Source organism: Rissa tridactyla, chromosome 9 (assembly GCF_028500815.1).
Source record: "Rissa tridactyla isolate bRisTri1 chromosome 9, bRisTri1.patW.cur.20221130, whole genome shotgun sequence".
NCBI lineage: Eukaryota > Metazoa > Chordata > Aves > Charadriiformes > Laridae > Rissa > Rissa tridactyla.
The window spans coordinates 44600704-44614142 of record NC_071474.1 but is presented as its reverse complement, the minus strand read 5'-3'; the positions used below and the strand labels follow the sequence as shown (position 1 = coordinate 44614142).

General features: G+C 50.7%; 1 protein-coding gene across 1 annotated transcript in view; it reads right to left on the bottom strand.

Annotated features, from left to right (window-relative positions):
- The window catches only part of AR (androgen receptor), a 65513-nt gene that overhangs the window by 30565 nt on the left and 21509 nt on the right, over positions 1–13439 (bottom strand). The window contains exon 2 of the mRNA XM_054215298.1: positions 3287–3438. Within this exon, the coding sequence (XP_054071273.1) occupies positions 3287–3438 (152 nt within the window). The remainder of the gene's footprint in view (positions 1–3286; positions 3439–13439) is intronic.

Sequence of the window (13439 nt, the reverse complement as noted above, 5' to 3'; positions counted from 1 at the left end):
CCATTTTTCAGGGGTGGATGCAGGGGACACAAAACCGATGCCCTTCCTGGATGGGATGGTACAACAGGAATTCCTGGACTGCCAATTGATTTGGAAGTGTGTCGTGTTTGAAGCATTTTTCTGTTCCAGGGACAACTGTGGTACCACGAGGACCAAACCCTGATGTCTTCAACTCATTTGAGGCCACCCTTACTGTGCAAAGTGATGCCTTGCCTACTCGCATCAAGAAAAGCAAAATCTGTGCTGAGGTGGATGCACTCTTTCTTTTCCAAATCTTTGTTATTGCAGGAGAAAGAGGACTTAAAAGAAGGAGGCATCCCTCCTTTGCAGGCTGCGAGTGTGTCTGGCAGCAGAGGAGAAGCTGCGAGCCCCAACTCTCTGGATCCCTCAACGCTCGGACACCAAAGGGGGTGACAGAAAGGGAGAGACAAACGCCCGGTTTGATTACAAAAATGAGGCTGGCCATCTCGCAAGTGAAGAAGTCCACATCACAGCTGAAGAATCCGCAGGCTGTTTTAGAGCTTGCCTATATATAACCTGGACATTTTGAGATAGTCTATAAATCAAAAGAGCTGACAGAAAGAGATCAGCCTTTTCTGTTAACTCTTCCAGCATCTTTCGGGAAGAACCAAGGGAACCTGAGCTTGAAAAAACCCTCAAATCTGTCAAAAATTGTATCAAAGCAGGAGTCATCTTCTCTACTGGAAACCACATGAATCCCTCAGTGTGTTTCAAAAGGGAAGAGGAATCAATGTCGAAACTTTTTTTTTGGTCATAAATCTTTTCCCTTTCTAACCCCCTAGAAGCCTTCTTAAATATATCTGAATTACTGCCAAATAAGTTCAGTATTATATTAGGCAAAGAATATAATAAAAGAAAAACTACATGTCTAGCTATTCTCCGTTCCCTCCGAGGTGATCTGTTTGTGCTGCTCTTCAGCTCCCAGTCCATTGCTTCTCTGACGCGTTGGAGGCTGCTGGTTTACACCAGTAACAGGATGGTAACAGAGGCAGAAGAAAAGGTTTCTTTCCTCATCGGGGAAGCTTTCTGATCTGCTGTTGTAAAAAGTCTCCAAAAGGTGACCTAAGGTTTTCAGAGGTGCATTTTATGGACTTTAAAACATGAGAACACGCTGAAATATCAGCTTTCAATATTGTTCTTCAACTTTAAAAAGGAAAGGTCTGGCTGGAAAATCACCAAGAGTTAGGATATAAATCATCAGCTACCACCACCCTGCATTCAATATTTATAAAGGACTCTGATTTATTGTCTCCTCCCCAAAATAAAGACTATATCCATGTACCTCAGGGAAGCGTAAGGTGAAACCTCACGCTCAGGCAGGTCCCCCCACCGCTGCCGCCCCTCACTGCGGATGCGCTTCACCCCATGGTCTCACCCAGGGGAAAGGCAAAGGGCTGCTGCAGCCTGAGCCTAACGCAACCAAACACTTCCAACCCCCTGCAATACCACGAGGCTTAAAAACTAAGAAGAGGCATAAATACGATTTAGATTAATGACGTAACCCAGTCAGGAGAGGGAAACGACCCCACAGCATGTGCCTAAGAACAGCGCAGCCAGCCGGGCCGCCCCCTCTCCCCCAGCACATCTCACAGCCCCCGCCCGCTCGCCCGCCAGACGGAGCCCACCCTGGTGTAAAAGGAGGAGCATCGCTGCGGGACCCGCCAGCTGACACGGGGTAGTTCATCAGCGCTTTATCTGACAGAGAGAGCCAAGACTCCACTTACTATAAATCAACAGTAACTTGCTGACTTAAACAAGCATCTGTTATTTACTCTGGCTGTACAAGCCAATCCATCTGGCCTTACACAGAATTAGCGTATAGCAGAGAGACATATCTGTAAATGATTTACTTGGGGAAAATATGCCAAACTTATTATCTATTAATATTATTTGACTGTCCTATTATGGCAACAGGATGCTGTCCTCTACGGCACAGCCCCGATTCTTCACGGAACCAGTGCTGGCAAGCTCACTCCTGGCATGCACGATCAACGCGGGAAAATGCGACTCTGAAAATGCGCAGGATAATGCTGGAATTAATCTAGAAGCAGCGCTCTGACAACGGCAGGTGAGCACCCATCGGTTTGGGACCTCCGCTTGACAGAGGGGTGACGTAAGGCGCGGGAGGGAAAGGTCACGGCGAGACAAGCCAGAGACAGAAGCCTCCACCCCTGTTGCTGGCCACCGTCTGGGAACCACCGTGTCTCCCTCTCCCATGGATGCCCACGGACTGTAACACCGATTGCCAATGGTGTGCTAGTGCATCGAATAAATTGTGTTAGCACCGAGGAAGCATGATGATTTGCATTGGTTCATCACTCCAGAAAACAAGTCAGATGTGTGATTTACACGCACATTACGTTACCAGACAGTTAGGCTTCTACAACAGAGACTCACTCTGCTGCCAAGGAATCATTGCTCTTAACTGCAGATAGTAACCAGACATTGCTGACCCCCAGCCCAAGGAAACGGCTGGGCGAGGTCCTTCTACCAGCTAATTACCAAGGAAAGATGGTGAAAAGACCTTGCTCTTGAGAGGGAACATCTGGGCTCACACTTATCTCTGGAGAGCCTGGCACTACAGAGCTGGACGTGAAGAAGTTGCTTTCTCAAGGATTGAGGAGAAGGATCATGGACACCAAGGATAGAGCATGGCTCCTGCTGGACAGGCGGTTCTGCCGTTTTGCAGGTATTGAGAGAAGTGACCCTCTGAAAGGGATGCAGGAGAGGAAAACCATCCCCTAAATTTGGAGTTGTGGGTCTGAGATCGCAGGAGGGATGATGGGAACTTTAAGCACCCTTGAGAGTCAAGAGGAGAAGCAGACACTGATTGCTCCGGGGTCTCACTAGGTCACTAAGATAATCAGGCATTGAAAAGGACTGTCTTGCAAACTGGTTTGGCTACTTTTTGAGGGCAATCTGTCACGTGGAATGACAAACATATGACAAAGAAATCAATTTATCCTTGAATTTTCTCCTTTACTAGTTTAAGAGACCTTAGAAACCCACCACACTTTGTCCCCACCACTCTTGCCTCAGTCCCCTTGGCTTGGCAGGCTCCCCAGAGCAAGGCTGTTTAACCTCTTTCAACAGGAGGAAAACATATCGTGACGCTGCAAATGCCTCCAGCACATTATATGTTAATGATTTGACTGCTGATGAGAGAACTTGGGTCAGTAGAACTTGACTCTTAGGCTACTTTGGTAGAGAAAGCCAACACTTGGAGGCGGGAGTGATTTTTCCCTCCTCTCTCCGTATGCATTACCTTCAGCCGCTCGTTTGAAGAAGACTTTGCAGCTACCACAAGTGAGGGCTCCATAGTGGCACCCAGATGCTTCATCTCCGCAGATCAGGCAAGTTTTCTGAGGTGGAAAGTAATAGTCAATGGGCAAGACATGTTCATGGCCGGTCTCCAATCTGCAGCATAAAAGAACGAGAACAAGGGAAAGGGTCAGCAAATGAGGTCAGGACAAGCTATGGGTAAGCGTAGCAGACGGCGCTTGGGAGAACTTTCATGGCAAAACCCAAAATTTCAGTGATGGGACAAGTCAAGCACTGATCAGAAAGGAGGCAAGAGATGACTAAACCAAATCTCTCTTTGACCATGCAGAAGACCATGCTGGGGTGCTCCTCCTGACATTGCCCCTAAGTACAATGTGGGACAAAGTACAGGCACAGTGACAGCACAGCCTAGAAAGAGAAGACGACTGGGACTGGCTGTTGGCTTCAATTTTGGCCTCAATAGTGAGGCTTGTACATCAAAAAAGGACTCTGCATGCTCATTAAGCTATGTGATCCCACTCCATTAAAGTCATTGTTGTCGCTTCAATACAGATTAATTTATCCTTTTGATTCTTAATTTAAACAAACTAATTTTTCCTAAGCTACCAAACTCCCTTAAGCTATTCTTTTCTTCTTGCTTTTTTCTCTTGCTTTTTTCCTACCTGTTCCCTCTTTCAATACCCAGCAATGGCTGGACTGAACTTTCTTCCAGGATGCCTTGCTCATCCACGTGACTACTAAAACCAGCCAGACGCCTCTGGTGAAAACATAAAACATTTGCTGTGAATGTGCCCAAGTAGACTCCTGTTTATACCCATCCCATGACTAAAGGGACTGCCTCTGCGTCTCCCAGTCACACGGGGTACATTGGGATAGTGCCACCAAGGTCCCTGCCCTGGGATGGCCCCATGGACAGAGCACAGCGCTGCCAACCACCGAATGGTGAAAACAAGCCTCAGAGCCAAAAATAAAAGTTGCAGGATCTGTCTTATAATAAATACGATTAAATGCTGGAAGAGGGTCAGCATGGATTACGGAGCTTCACATTTTCCACGCGCCAGCTCAATAGCCTGAACGACCCATTTTGGGCTTTCAGTTTGCATAGCTGGGAACAAGGATGGGGATGGAAACCAGATGTCAGCAGGGGCAGAGCATGGACTCCCATGAAGACCTGGGGCCATCTTTGCCTGTTGCTGCTTTCCCCAGCCCCCAGTTTTGACACAAACCTCTTCCAAGTCCTGCTGAGGAAGCACAAGGAGCCTCCTGCAGCCCAGGCACAACCCAAGCAGGCGCCAAGCGCAACGAGAGGACTGCGGTGGTCCACCTCCACCCCTCCTACCGCTCCCCAGCCAGCACAGCCCGTAGCTCCCATGGTGCTGACAATGTGGGACCGAGTCCCCATGAGCCAGGACCTTGGGGGAGGACTTCACCCACCAGTGCCACGCTTCCCGCACGCGCCAGACTGATGTAGTGCCAACCAGCCACGTCAACCGCAGCATCGAGATGCTCCGAGAGCCAGCCCTCCTATCCAACTGCATATTCCTCATGCTTCCTTCCATCTGGCATGCCCAAATCCTTTTCTCTTGGCTGGCACCCCTCCTGCCACCTCCCTCCTGCCACTCGTTGCCACACACTTGTTTGATCAGATCTGTGGAGAAGCTGCTTCTTCAGAAGGCATGGCAGCACGAGAGGTGCTTATCAGAGCTGCAAGTCAATGCATGTCCAGGGAGAATGGGGAGCAATGGCATGTTATTTGCTAAAATAGGGTTTTTTGTCAAAACACTGGATGAGGCAATTAACTTCTAATAGTCAGCAAGCAGGTCACTGCAACTTTTTGGTCAAAATTAGATCTGCTTTTGGTTTCTGGGATTGTTTGAATGCTTGCAGGTGAGCTCTCAGAAATCAAGTTATATTAAGAGAGAATGTGACAATGCTGGGACTTAGAAAAAATCTTTATATTCCAAAAAGCCCCAGTTGGGTCCACAGCGTGAACAAACCCAAAATCCACTGAAACAGAAGAGAGTCCTGGGAGAGATGGCAGGCAGAACCCGTACCGTGAATCTTCCTAAAAGCCTCGCAACTTTTAGAAAAAGGGGTGAAACACTGACGCAGACCCCAGGGCAAGGGATTGCTGTCCTGCTTCTCAGCCCCTCTGCCCGTGGCAGCCTCTCCGTGTCCCGCCGGCAGCTCTGCCCGTCCTGGCACGACACAAGGGGACATCTCACACACTGAAAGAGCAGCTGGCAGCACTGAGGTTTAATTAAGGAAAGATATGTGTGTTGGCAGTGCTAACCACCAGCGTTTCCATTGGGATTTCCATCTCCGCAGTGAGTTACAACGCAGGGCACCGCTGCCCCGCGCTTGCCGGGCTGAGGCTGCAGCAGGCACCCGGGCAGTCGGTGGGTCCCCCGCAGACCCCCACCTCTCCCCCGTCTTGTTTCACTTACTCCCAAAACCCGGGGAGATCCGGCAGCACAAGCAGCAGTGGGACACAGACATCGGGATTAAAACTACTTATAGTGGAAGAGCTTAAAGAGCAATCGCTCTGAAGGAGAGCTGTGGCAAGGACAACGATGCACTCGTGTAGGGGCAGCTGCCTGCTAATCATCTTTTGCTCAGCTCTTTTAATTCTGGTAATAAGAGTGGCTTCTTTAGTCCAGACTATCCACATTCCCTTTTGCTCTGCTTCCCAAGAGACAGAAACTGAGGGGAGGGAGGTTTTAAATGAGAAAAAGCGTTTCCTCAAGAACAGATGAGGAGCCAATATTTGACCGGTTTAAATCATACCACAGGCTGAAAAATACCTTCAGGTGCAGACAGGACTTAAGGGACCGTTGCTGTTGTTATGTGAACTAGCTGGGATGCTTAATTTCAACCAAAGCTTAAAAGTCTGTGACCAGAATCCGGCTGTGGTTTGCCTTTCACACAGGTCAGGGCTCTTTGCTGAAGTACGACTGTCTTTTCTGAGCCCCTCGCACCTTGAGAACAAAGCACGAAATGGGACAATTATTGGTGAGATCAAAACCCGGGCTCACCTCTCTCCTCTGATCTTGCTGTCGGTTGTGTCCTTCAAGAACGCTGCTATCTTCTATTCCTCATATGACAGCTATGCAGATCCTACCTAAATTGTAGGTTAATAACCGGAGCAGCAATTTTATCCTCTCTTCTTAAGGCAAGAAACATTTTGAGTGATTTCTCATCTTTTTAGCAGCAGCAATCGGAATCGGTGATTCATCTGTAGATGCTGCTCAACTCTCCTGCCAACAATCTCCTTGAGATTGTCTCCTGACAATCTCAATTTCCAAGGCTTTTCTCGAATTAGTGATTAAACGGAGGAGACACAGTTGGCTGCAGCACACCTGCCGTAGTTAGGTCCTGCTGCAACAGTCATCTCCCTCCCTCACCCCCCAGCATCCCGCCTGTCTTCCCAGTGCAACCGCACTGTCCCATCCCCAGCAGCAGCCCAGGACACCCCCCGTTTCCCCCGTGCCACGTCTGCACAAGCACCCAACGCTACGCAGCCTTGGCACTCGCTGTGAGGTGCTATTGGAGAGCAGACGCTACTAAGAAACAACCAGCAGCAGATATAAAAGTTTGGCTAAAAATGTCTGTCTTACCCAGCAATTTTTTAGATTCCAGCAGTACCAGACCTTTCCTCTAAACGACCTGCTACCTTTTTTCTCCCCTCTATGCAATCAGAAATCTGAAAAGGGCTAATTTCTTTTTTTCCATAAGGCCTTCCATACTGTGCTTTCCCTACTCTTTGCACTATGTATTTCAGATTGGAAACGAGCAAAAGTGACTCTCACAGTAGCAGCTGTTGCGATGAGAGAAGTAGGACCCCTGGAAGACCTTGGAGTATTTTTGAGGCTTAATTATTTAAAAGCTGCAAAGTAGGTTAGCAATTTTCAACAGCTTTTTAGATAGCGGTTTCTGCAGGAGGAGAGTTGTGCAAGTAGAAATACGCTTTCATGGATGTGTGATGATCAGAAGATGCTCAGGGTGCTGGACCCCCTCTGCTGTGAGGACAGGCTGAGAGAGTTGGGGGGGTTCAGCCTGGAGAAGAGAAGGCTCCAGGGAGACCTTAGAGCCCCCGCCAGAACCTAAAGGGGCTCCAGGAGAGATGGGGAGGGACTCTGGATCAGGGAGTGTAGCGACAGGACGAGGGGTAACGTCTTTAAACTGAAAGAGGGGAGATTTAGATGAGATATGAGGAAGAAATCTGTGAGGGTGGTGAGCCCCTGGCCCAGGTTGCCCAGAGAAGCTGTGGCTGCCCCATCCCTGGAGGGGTTCAAGGCCAGGTTGGACGGGGCTTGGAGCAACCTGGGCTGGTGGGAGGTGTCCCTGCCCAGGGCAGGGGGTGGCACTGGGTGGCCTTTAAGGTCTCTTCCAACCCTGACCATTCTGTGATTCTACGTATCTAGAGTAGCTATACATGTGCATCTGCCTGCGAAGGGTGCTGAGCAGAGCATCCCAGAGGTGCTCAGGCTATCCTCGCAAACCTCCGTGTGCTCGGCCGGTCTCACCCCCAGCCACCCGCTTACGGATGGAAATCAGAGGGAGCTGGCAGACACTGAAGGTTAATCCTGGCTGTGAGACACGCTCGTCACGGGTCTAACCCTCCTGCCTTCGGGGTTTGCACAGGGAAGCATCTGTCAGGATTCGATGTTTCGGCAGCTGGGGAGCGGCTCGGCTCCAGGCCGAGCCCGGCAGCAGCAACGCGATTTCCAGCTCACTCCTGCACTTCTATTACTGGCAGCCACTGTCCACAGAGCAGAAGGATTTGCCCAGGAACGCCCTTGATTTTAAAAAGATGCCAATTTGCCTTTTCTTTTTTAATTTTTAGAGGTAAAATTGTAAGAAAAATAAAACTGAAAACATAGGCAACTCGGCGTGAGTTGTGATAATGGTACCTTTAGTGATCTATTTTCTAGTTTCCAAGAGACCTTTTAAAGGCGTTCTCAAAATATGTAGGTAATAACACCACAATGAGCCAAAAAAGATGGTTTACAGAGGTTGTAATGGTGTGTGGACTGGCAGCTTTCCGGGCAGAGCCCCGGACTCCCCCCTGCAGGGGGTGTCCCAGCCACCAGCAGCTCCTCCGCAAGGGACCGGAGGGGTGGCTCGGCAGCAGCTTCACCATGGGCTGCCCAAAGCTCTCCCCCAAGCGGAAGTTTTCACTCTGTCGGTACCTGCTGATACACCGAGCGCGTTGCCTAGGGCTCCAGAAGACGTGACCGTAGTTTACACAATATATGGCAAGTGTCACACTGCCTCCGAAACCCAAAGCAAGGAGATAGCGCGGCACGGGCAGACACAACTGGTGCAGCAGTGACGTCGGGCAGAGATTCCAGCCCTGGCACACAGTTTGAAGGCCAAGGTCAGGGCTGCTCACAAAGGAGCACAGCGGTTTTCAGCAGGGAGAAAAAAACAACCTCAGTATCTCTCTTACGGCCATAGGAAGATTTTTACTGTCATTTCAGAAGGGTTCTTTAAGGAAACGAATAGAATCTATTGAGCTCCTGCCACACGCAAATATTTCTGTAGAGTAGGAACCATACTTTTGCAGTGGGAGCACTTGTCCATAGCAGATTTCACCCAACAGCCCAGATTTCACAACACAGCCAGAAAACCAAGGGCAATCACAGAGAAGAGAAAAGTCAACCACTTCTCACAAACCACAAAGAAAGTTTCCGTCTCAGCAACAGACGGTACACGCTACCCAAGAGGAGCCAAGGCACAACTGCCCCCTGCCCAGAACTTCTGATTCCAAAGACAAACCACGAAAAAGTATGTTTGCTGCTTTTATCTGCATGGCTTCTGCAGTCCCTGCCTACCAGCTCAAATAAGATTAATTCATTAAGCAGTTCACCACGCTAATATAACACGATGCAGATTCCTCACACTCCCTCTGTTTTCCCTCAATCTGACAGAACTGAACAAACACAATTTCCACCTCCCTCACTCTTAAATTTGACTGCACTTTCCGTGTTAAAATCACGCTAACAGTTGCAGCAGCACAACCCACCAGGCTGAAGTGGAAGGCGTCCGTGGTGTTCTCTGCACGGCTGTGCCCTCCGGGCTGGCACGACCTCCTCGTGCCACCAGCTCACGGCGTGAAACCACTCAGCACCGTTGTTAGCACCAGCGGGCTTGGAACCCGCTCCGGGGTTTAGCTGCCATGTCCAGAAACATATCCGCTACAGCACAACGCGGTGGATTTGCAAACGCTGGGCTGGCCGTCGGAGAATCCCTAACTGGGATTTGCCTGCCCGCCCACAGCGGCTGCCACGCAGCCCAGCTCATCCCAGCCCGACCAGCCATCAGCTGGGAATCCCCAGCACGGAGCACGCCTTGCCCTTTGGAGAAAGAGGCTGGTGGCTTTTGCACCTTTACCATGCTGTCTCTAAAAATCTGCCCGGCCATAACGCTCGAGAAGACACCGAGCCATGAACTGAATAAACACTCGCACAAAAACTCGGGATGACACAGAATCCTGTCCGGTCATTTCAAGTACTGTCATTTCTGCGATACTGTGATGTTATCAGTAGTAAATGCTGCATTTAAAATGGTACCATCTGTGCACGACATTTTCAAACACAGTATTAAAAATAACCGGCTTCCCATCAACGGAGTTGTGTGGCTCCTGCCTGGACCGAGGGCTGTGACTCCCATCGAGGGGCAAGACCCACGTTCAGCCACGAGCGGGGCTGTTCATTTCAGGCATGAGCCTCGTGTCCTCTCGCACATTCCCGTTTCACTGCCACTGGCTTCAGCCCGAGCTGAACTGAATCTTCAAACCACAGTCGCTAAGCCGCCCCGGTTCAGATAACAAAGCCTGCACAGAAACCTTAAAGCATCCCATCTGTTAAAACGCTTTGAGCACTTTAATCTATAAACACGCAGCCTTGTACACTGAATTTATTTCCTTTTTTCTAAATAGCCTTGAATATGTTTCTAAACTGACCATGCCTTGTTTTCATGTATAACCGCTGGAGGCGGAGAGGTGAGATAGCATCTCCGAGAGAGCAGAGCATGGTGCACAGCGCGAACAACAGGGACGCGTCCGTGGTAAACACATATGGGAACTTGATCTTCATTGGATTTAAATAAACATTAGCAGATGACAAGAGGTTTTTCCAAACATCCCTGGCAGTGAGGGCAGGCAGAACGAGCACGCCCACCAGAGAGGGTCCTCCCACCAGCAGCTCCCAGGAGCAGCAGCCTGGGGCTCTCCAGCAGAGAGGGCAGCAGCTCAGCGGCTGCCTCCCGGCCCTGGGGGCATGAATAACTTCAACAAGCACAGCTGCACAAACCCATTCTCAAATCTCCCAAATTAAATGCTCTTTTCTTTTTTTTTTTCTTTTCAAATGCTCTATTTACTTATTTTGGCAGTTTATTTTTCACACATTGGGTCCCAGCCGTAGCTGAAGCCCCATCTCCACCAGCCCAGGTCCAGGCAAGCCCACGGCTCTTTTTCCTTTTGCATTCCTTCGCTGCTCCAGCCCGGAGCTGCTTGGAAGCCGGCCGCCCTTTGTCCCATGGGTGGCCTTTGCCCTGGCACCCAGGTGACAGTCCCAAACCGCCACCCCGACAAACCGAGCCACCCCACACCTCTTATACAAGCACAGAATGGTTTGGGTTGGAAGGGACCTTAAAGACCACCCAGTGCCACCCCCTGCCCTGGGCAGGGACACCTCCCACCAGACCAGGTTGCTCCAAGCCCCGTCCAACCTGGCCTTGAACCCCTCCAGGGATGGGGCAGCCACAGCTTCTCTGGGCAACCTGGGCCAGGGGCTCACCACCCTCACAGTAAAGAATTCCTTCCTAATATCTCATCTGAATCTACCTCTTTCAGTTTGAAACCGTTACCCCTCGTCCTATCGCTCCACTCCCTGACAAAGAGTCCCTCCCTTATTCACAGGATGGACAGCAGAGGCCACATCACAACCCAAACCACTGGGGTCTCTCCTGATTTTAATGACCATCATTGGCTCTCACCTTCCAGTCATCCCTCAGGAAGATGCAGAAAATAAGGTTAAAAAGGTGAAAGGAGGCAAGTATGCTATACCTGAAACGCAAAGCCACTCTGCAGGCTCTGTATCACACAGGCGGGCTCTGTATTTTGGATACAGTACTGAGACCAAAACTTCTGCCTCAAAAGCTGATTTCCAGCCAGCGAGCTCAGGGAGTGGCTTAAGTAAATCAGCTTAGAGAAGATGAAACACTTGATTTCCCCAGACAGAGAAGGTATCCATGAAAAGAGACGGCATAAGCGTATTGCAAGGTTATATAAGATGGGAACTCACCTGATCACGAAGGGAACAAAAAGCAAAACAGGAGTAATGCAAGCAGGCTTCAGCCCTGACGAGCACCCCCGAGGTCGTCAGCGCTGTACACCATATCGTCCTGGTGACAGCAGAGTCACCTGGAGCCTCCAAGGACAAGACCTTGGTGTCCTCGGTGCACAGAGAGCCCGACTTATTTCCCAAGGAAACAGTCTGTCCTGGCTAATATTTTTTAAGTTAGTTTAGCCCACACTATAATCTTCCATTCTCAAACCCATCTCCTCTGCTTGTTACTGTACTTGGCGGGGTACCTCAGGCTTGTAGTACCACATACTAACGGTCTGCTTTTATAGGAAGACTTTTCATAGAATCTTAGAATGGTTCGGGTTGGAAGGGACTTTAAAGACCACCCAGTGCCACCCCCTGCCCTGGGCAGGGACACCTCCCACCAGACCAGGTTGCTCCAAGCCCCGTCCAACCTGGCCTTGAACCCCTCCAGGGATGGGGCAGCCACAGCTTCTCTGGGCAACCTGGGCCAGGGGCTCACCACCCTCACAGCAAAGAATTCCTTCCTGAGATCTCATCTAACTCTCCCCTCTTTCAGTTTAAAATTTACCCCTCATCCTATTGCTACAGTCCCTGATCCAGAGACCCTCCCTGTCCTTCCTATAGGCCCCCTTTAGGTTCTGGCAGGGGCTCTAAGGTCTCCCCGGAGCCTTCTCTTCTCCAGGCTGAACACCCCCAACTCTCTCAGCCTGTCCTCACAGCAGAGGGGCTCCAGCCCTCTGAGCATCTTCGTGGCCTCCTCTGGACTCGCTCCAACAGGTCCATGTCCTTCTGATGTTGGGAGCTCCAGAGCTGGACACAGCACTGCAGGTGGGGTCTCCCCAGAGCGGAGCAGAGGGGTAGAATCCCCTCCCTCGACCTGCTGGCTTTCCCGCATTACGCTTTCCCTCTTTGAAAATAAGCCATACTTATTAAATGCTTTGGAAGAGGTGATGCAAATTTCTTGGTAGCTTTTCAGAACACTCAGGTCTGAAGTGTGAATCTACGGAGGAACAGAACATCTCCCTGCCTGCGCCAGCTCTGATCCCACTGGCCAGGGCCACCCCTCGGCAGCCCATGTCTCACGGGGCTGGGAAGGGGGATGGGAGGCTGCCGGACCCGCAGCCGGCCGTGCCAGCAGCACGGCTCCAGGAGCCTCAAACAGTGCTGGGGTGACAATCCCGGGGCAGGAGCGGGTTTCTCAGCAGGAATTCCCGTCCTCTCCCAGGGCTTGCCAGGCTCATGCAACGACAGAGATCAGCCTGGGGCAGAAGACCAAAGCTACCCTCTCCACACGTCCTTCACGTGCAGATTAATGCTCTTTTTGTTCTTGTAGTACATGGACCTTAATGCCATCACTGTGTTTATAAATGAGACAAGTGGTCCCTGCTCCTGCTCCCAAAGCCTTTGTAGAACAATACCTGCTCCCAGCCTTTTCCCTGGCAGGGTTGAGGGATAAGGGGAGGTTTGCAGAGGCCGGCCGTCGGCCAGCACAAACGGAGCTGTGTCCAGAAGCGCAGCCTCATGTGAACCGGCCATTTGGTCCCCGAGGTATCTCCACAAATCACTTGGCCAATCCACAAAGTACTGTCATGCCTCAAACTGAAAGCAGCAGCTGCTGGCGGGAGAGCCGATCGGGTACGCAGGGCGCTGGCAGGATGGGGGCACTGCTGGCAATGCCGTATGCAGACGCCCTGCTCATCTCTGCGCTCGGGCGAGGAGAAAGCCCCTCTCCAGCCCACGGGCATCTCCTCTGCAGCCTGGCAGCAGGATGAGCACCACGAGCCTCGTTCACCAGCTTTG